The sequence below is a fragment of the Microtus pennsylvanicus genome, chromosome 2 (assembly GCF_037038515.1).
Source record: "Microtus pennsylvanicus isolate mMicPen1 chromosome 2, mMicPen1.hap1, whole genome shotgun sequence".
Taxonomy (NCBI): Eukaryota; Metazoa; Chordata; class Mammalia; order Rodentia; family Cricetidae; genus Microtus; species Microtus pennsylvanicus.
The window spans coordinates 126,354,626-126,360,839 of NC_134580.1; the positions used below are offsets into that span (position 1 = coordinate 126,354,626).

At 47.8% G+C, this 6,214-nt stretch overlaps 1 protein-coding gene across 2 annotated transcripts in view; it reads left to right on the plus strand.

The window, feature by feature from the left end:
* Positions 1-5,022, plus strand: part of Syndig1 (synapse differentiation inducing 1) — a 148,210-nt gene extending 143,188 nt beyond the window's left edge. For both annotated transcript variants that reach the window (XM_075962407.1, XM_075962408.1), the window contains exon 4: positions 3,859-5,022. In XM_075962407.1, coding sequence (XP_075818522.1) covers positions 3,859-4,017 — 159 coding nt within the window. In that variant the 3' untranslated portion in view covers positions 4,018-5,022. The remainder of the gene's footprint in view (positions 1-3,858) is intronic.
* The last annotated feature ends 1,192 nt before the right edge of the window (positions 5,023-6,214 follow it).

Here is a 6,214-nt window from a genome sequence, read left to right on the forward strand (position 1 = left end):
GATCACATGGTGCTTTCCCAGTGGCCTTAGGGGTAGGGATAACCTTATGGTCTGAACCTCCTAGAGGCAAAGATCCTGAGCCACAGTGAGGATGAGCAAGTTGTCTATCTGGAGGATGATGGGACATTCCTGGTGGTCATATGAACCCTAAGTAAGAATCAGGAGGAGGTTGCCAAGAATCACTGAGGGCAGGTGGGATCTGAGTAAGATTGAGGAATCAGCACAAGGAAGGACCCACAGGGGTGGGAACAGATTCTGACTCTTTCCAACCCAAGGAGCATCCATCTTCAATAGCACAGGGAGATGGCCACAGCCGAATCCAAATCAGACTCGCAAGCCAATTCTTTTAGACCTCTGACCACAAAGACTGTATGGCATAAGTGAGTAGCCTTGCCTATGGCCACAGAGGTTGGAGATGCCATGTTTCTTAGCAACAGATGATGGACACAGCACAAACTTCTAGACTGTGGGGAGTGAGGCCTATTCTGGGATAGAGCGTTAACAGGTCAGGCTGGGTCTCATGGAAGCTGCAACAGGTAGGTGGCTAGTTCACATACAAGCAAGAAATAGTCTCACACCCACAGAATACCCTGAGACCAACTTCTTTGAGTGCTTTCGAAAGACTCACTTTGGCCACGGGAGTTTCCTGTGTAGATCCGAGTGTAGACAAATCTAGTTATTCTGGGCACTGTTCCTTCAGCCAATCTCCTCAACCTCCCAGTTGCCTTGAGGCACTGGTTACATCTGTCCCTTGTCCCTCATCTCCTTCCCCTTCCCCAACAGAGTGGTCAGGAGCAGCGGGGCTGCTTGAAGAATTCGCTGAGCTGAGCCAACCTCTTAGGAAGAAAACTCCTGTACACAGTCTTGCTGCCATCATCGGCAAACAGGCTGAATACTCCTAACCTTCATATGAAGCAATTAACTTGCCATAGACCTTATGCTGTGAGCCAGGAGGTAGACACTTCTTCTGGTTTGTCCTCTCACAAAGGGTCAAGAAGAAGGCAGGTAGTCACAGTCACCTACTCTCTGAGATGACGGGTTGGTGTGGAATCCCCTTCCTGGGGTCACAGGGTAGGTAAATGACAACTGTTCTCAAGGTTTTGGGACCCCAGAAACTCTCTGAGCCTGGGAAAAGCAAATGTGAGTGCCTCGTTGAAGCACAGCCTGACCTTACCTACGTGATGCTTTGACCAACTCTTCCCACTGTCCTCAAGTCACACTCCCTGGTATGTGTTGGAAGAAATATTCAATAACTCAATAACAACAACAATAAAGAGAAAGCAAGTTCTTCTTAGGCAGACCAGGAGAAGGAGGAGTAAGCTTGGAGCTCAGACTTGGAGACTTTGGGTATGAGTGCTTTGGCTCCCTATGCTCAGAACCTTCAATATGGGGTCAGGGTTCACCTGTAGGGATGGGCAGGCTACGACTCCCTGCTTTCACTCCTGGAAGAACAAAGACCAGTTACTAAAGGGCAAACCCTGCGTGGCTTTTGAAGACAATATTTCAGCACCTCCAACTTAGTCATCCGTTAGTAGCTATTCACTGCCCACCAGCATACCACCACCACCTGTGTGCATCCTCTTGGCTCCCAGGTGACCACAGAGGACAAGGGAAGTGCAGGCCCTGGTCCATAGTATGTATCTACAGGTTCAACTCTGATGAGACAGGGAAGTGGAACTCAGGGGATCTTCTAGAAGGTTCTCGATCAGTTAAAGTGGGCTCTATCCCGCCCGCAGGCTTCCTTTGCCTCCCCTCCTCCATCCTAGCCCAGGCACACCATGTGAAGACTAAGATAACGACAGCTGGTGAGCTGGTGACAAGCCATGCTGCTTGCTGATGTCCCAGGGCTGTTTGGGGTTAATGCCAAGAAGGGCAATTACACTGAATTATGTTATAGGACATTGGAGTGTTTGGAAGCATTGATATATAAAATGAAACCCAGCTAATTATAGCTTAATTAATTAATTACTGCTGTCCTCTGAGGCTTCTCATTTTAAATTGCCTCAACTCCACTTCATCAGAACCTTGTCCGCTGTTAGCTTCCAAGTTCAATGCCAAGGCAAGAAATGAGGGAGGGGAAAAAAATAAAACCTAGAATTCAAGATTCATAAGTTAGTGTCCAGAGAAGGAGTCCAGTGGCAGAAGTGACTCCTTATCACAGGGTTCCAATCTCCCTAAATCAGAATCGGGAGATTGGGAAAATGAAAATACACTCAACAGTTATCTCCAAGTCTGACCTGTTGTGACTCATGGCGTGTTATTGCTTTTAGGTTAAATGAACAATATGTCCTCCTGTACCCACATATAAGGCAGAAACATCACAAATGCACCATGAAAATTGGAGCCAGTTAGGGGATGCCACAGAAGAGTGGGCTATACCTTTCTTTTTTTTTAATTTATTTATTTATTAAGGATTTCTGCCTCCTCCCCGCCACCGCCTCCCATTTCCCTCCCCCTCCCCCAATCAAGTCCCCTTCCCTCATCAACTCGAAGAGCAATCAGGGTTCCCTGACCTGTGGGATGGGCTATACCTTTCTGCTGAGCAGAGAGTCTCTTACCTCTCAGATTAGCCTTCCTCAGCATCACTACAGGCATCATGTGTCTTCACAGCATCCACTCCACTAGTCCATGAGCCATGTGACTCAGGAAGTCCCTCCACAGCACTCCACTTCCTCAGTCAAGGAGTGTGTGTGATATAGCAGAGTCCCAGCCAGCCCGTAGAATCTGAACACAGGGACTCATGTTCCTCAGCCAGCAGGTGTGGACCAGGAGGCTTCTAATACGGGTTCAGCGGTCTCTCAGTGTTGACATGGGCTTCTGTAATCACCTCTGGGACTTCCCCAGTCTCAAGACACCCATTTATAGATGGCTCCATAGCCATGTCCCCAGGCAGGCAGGAGGACTGTGTCTTTCAGATCTTATGTAGTTTCGTGTCTTAGCAGAGAACAAAATACTTCCCAGAGTCCTTCCAGAGATGAATGAGACCTTCCTACAACACCCATCTCCCCTCCCTGGTTGTAGTCTCAACTGTGCAAAGGGAAAAGGAAAGGAGGAATTAGAGAAGAGCTTGCAGGTTCTGCCCCCAAACACTGATTCCGAGCCAATATCTAATCTCAACATCACTGTTTATCTCATGGCTCCAAGAAGTTTATGTCTAAACCAGTGCCCCGTTCTATAACCAAGTGCTCAAGCACAGAGATGAGGGCCGTATACAGAATACTTTTACCAAGAGACAAATGGTGCCAACCCCAGCTATTGCAGGGGTGGGAAGCAGTCAGGAATCAAGGGTGTCATAGCACACGGTGGCTAACCTCTGAAGAGTGGAAACGCAGCATTTCTAGGATGCTTTTAATAACATTATTCCCTATTTTTCTCTCTGAGAAATGAGAAATACAGTTTCTTTCCCCATACTTCTTCTGGGCTATCGGGGTTGAAAATGTTCTTTAGAAATTGTCATCCTAGAGAAAACCATACCATTGTTGAGCAGGAAGGGTGGCAGTAGAGATGAGAGCCTCGCCCATCCCTGGGGCATCCTTTCTGAGGCCCTGCCTTCACCTTTGTGGTCTCATCGGGATACTTCAAGATGTCACTTCCTTGAGACCAGACAGAATGGGAGCTTTGGCTCCCTTGACATGTGGGGAACAAACACCAGCCATCCATTTCTTTAACAGTTAGAGACTTACCTAGTGCCCAGTCATTATGGGAATACATGTTGTTCCCGTGTCTTTGCCTGTACTGGTATACCCTTTCTGTAATCCGGAGAAGCTGAATGTCGGAAAGAAGCCAAGCAGAACCCTCTCCTCCCCGTTATTTCCAACTCGCTCACTCTCCCTTTGTTTTCCTCTGCCACCTCTGCAGACGAACAAAGCTGTGGCCAAAGGAGACTTCCATCAGGCCAGCACCAGCTCCCGGAGAGCCCTCTTCCTGGCCGTCCTGTCCATCACCATCGGAACTGGCATCTACGTGGGTGTGGCCGTTGCCCTCATCGCCTACCTCTCCAAGAACAACCACCTGTAAGCTTCCCAAAGGCTGGCGGAAGGAGGGGGAGCCGGGCCACCCGTGTGAGGGCAGAGAAGAGACACCTGTGTGATGCTGTATAGTACAATGATTGTCAACCGACTCCATGATGCCCTGGAATCTTCTACTCCCAGACTTCTTCCTCTTTTTTTTTTTTTTGTTCTTATCCTTCCACTTCACCTTCAGCACTGTGCAGAGCACCCAGGCAGCGAGCAATGCTGATTCTTCCACATGGAAGCTCCAAAGATTCCAGCCCAGCGGCTGCCCCTGGATGGATTCTAATGGATCAATGACAACCCAGCTCTGCAGCCTGCCAGTGCCTGGACCGCCGCCCCATTAGCAATATACAAACAGTTAAAAAAAATATATGTTTATTTTTTATGGAATATGGTGCAATAGGCAGAATGCAGGAGACATGTCACCACAGCTGTGGCCCGCTTAACTCCTCTGTGTCCCCCATCTTTGTGGCTTCCTTGTCAGAAACAAGTGGGGCTCAGAAGGAGCAAAAAGCACATGATGGGAGATGGGCTATCTCTGTCCACAGATGGGTCCTGCCTGAGAATGCGAACCTAGAGGAGCACAGCGCCTACCCTGGCCCTGCTCCATCCCAGCACGCTGTCCCAGCTTGGAGCATCAGGCTTCCTGCAGATACCCAGCAATACACAGTTCTGGGGCCTCATCAGTCTTAAAGCGGAGGCAGCCATAACCCCACCTCTCTCGAGAACAACCCCAGCCTGAGGGAAAGGAACTGTGAAGACACACAGGATGTTTAACTCGTGGGCATTCATCCTGCTCGTGAGCAGCAATATTGGGAACCTGGAAATGAAATGGGCCTTACTCTGTCGACTATGAATGGCTATTTTCTTGTCATTTTTTAAGTGCAACTCTTGCTTCATGCTGCTTCAGTTGCCAGGTGAATGCTGAGAAATAAGTAATCACAGATGTTTTAATACCATGTCATTGCTGTTTTATGAGTGTTCATTATTTAACAAAAATTATCTTTTAGCTTGTTTGCCTATGAGTTTTTCCTTTCTGATGAATGGTGACTGCTGGGCTCTGTTTTGATGATTTACTTCATGTTTTACTAGTGAAAGAGCCAGCCAGCACTCGGCAACTATGGTTGGGCGGCCTTGCGGGGAAAGAATCATGAATCACACAGCCCTGGCTGCTTACAAGTCCATCTTGAGCATCTTCAAATAATGCCAAGGCGCTCTATTTGGGTTCTCTCTGCAGTTTTACATTATTCCCAGTCTCTGGAATCCTGGCATCAATGCCCCAGAAATACTAACTTAGCTCGTCAGAAATTCAACCTGGTGATTTCAGGGTACAGTACAAGTGAGAACCCCTGCCTGGGAATAATGATAACAAGTTCAGGCTCTCCCAGTTGACACTGCCCCCCCTTGACCTTGAACTCTTAATGTTTCCAATATTACTAGCATTGTTTTCCTCAGTTAAATGAGGACTGTAGAGAAGATGAACCAATGAGAGCTGAGCGAGCTGGCCAGGTAGAAAGTATAAGATTGGGGGGGGGGGGTCAATCTATCCTGGATTCAAATTCAGTCATGCTATTTTATCATTGTTTTCTGGGACAGATGTCTGCAACTCTTTGAACTGTGTTTCTGGGACAGGATAATTGAAAGGTTTGCTTCATAGGATTGCTGGAGACTTCCTGGGGCCAAGAGACAGTGATGGTGTAAGCTGGTACAGTAGCCGGCATGGTTCTGGTTACTGTCAGAATTATTCATAGGCCGTTTCACAGCGTGTTTTTCACATTTTTCTTTTAGCCCAACCTCTCAGGATTTCAGCTTCATGAAGTGTTGTATAAAACAGGGAGGGTATTGGCCTAAAGTGATGCATCTTAAACTCAAGGGATGCCAAAACTGCCATCTCTTACAGTTTGGTGAAGACAGAGTTTCGGTCCTAACTAACTAGGCAAGTTAGTCCTCTTGAGCTAGCTCAGCTACCCACCATATCCTGGTCTTGTCTTTCCAGATGAAAGAGGCTTCATTTACAATGCTGCTGCCCTTGCTATAGAGTCTCAAGAATCACTACTCATTTCTCCAGGGCCGGGGACCAAGGCCATTTCAAGCATCATACTGGTCATAATCAAAAGTGATTGCATGCAGAGTTGGAACTAGCGTATTGGGGCTGTGTTGAGTGGGTAGCGCATGTTGAGTGGGTAGCGCAGTGCTGTCAA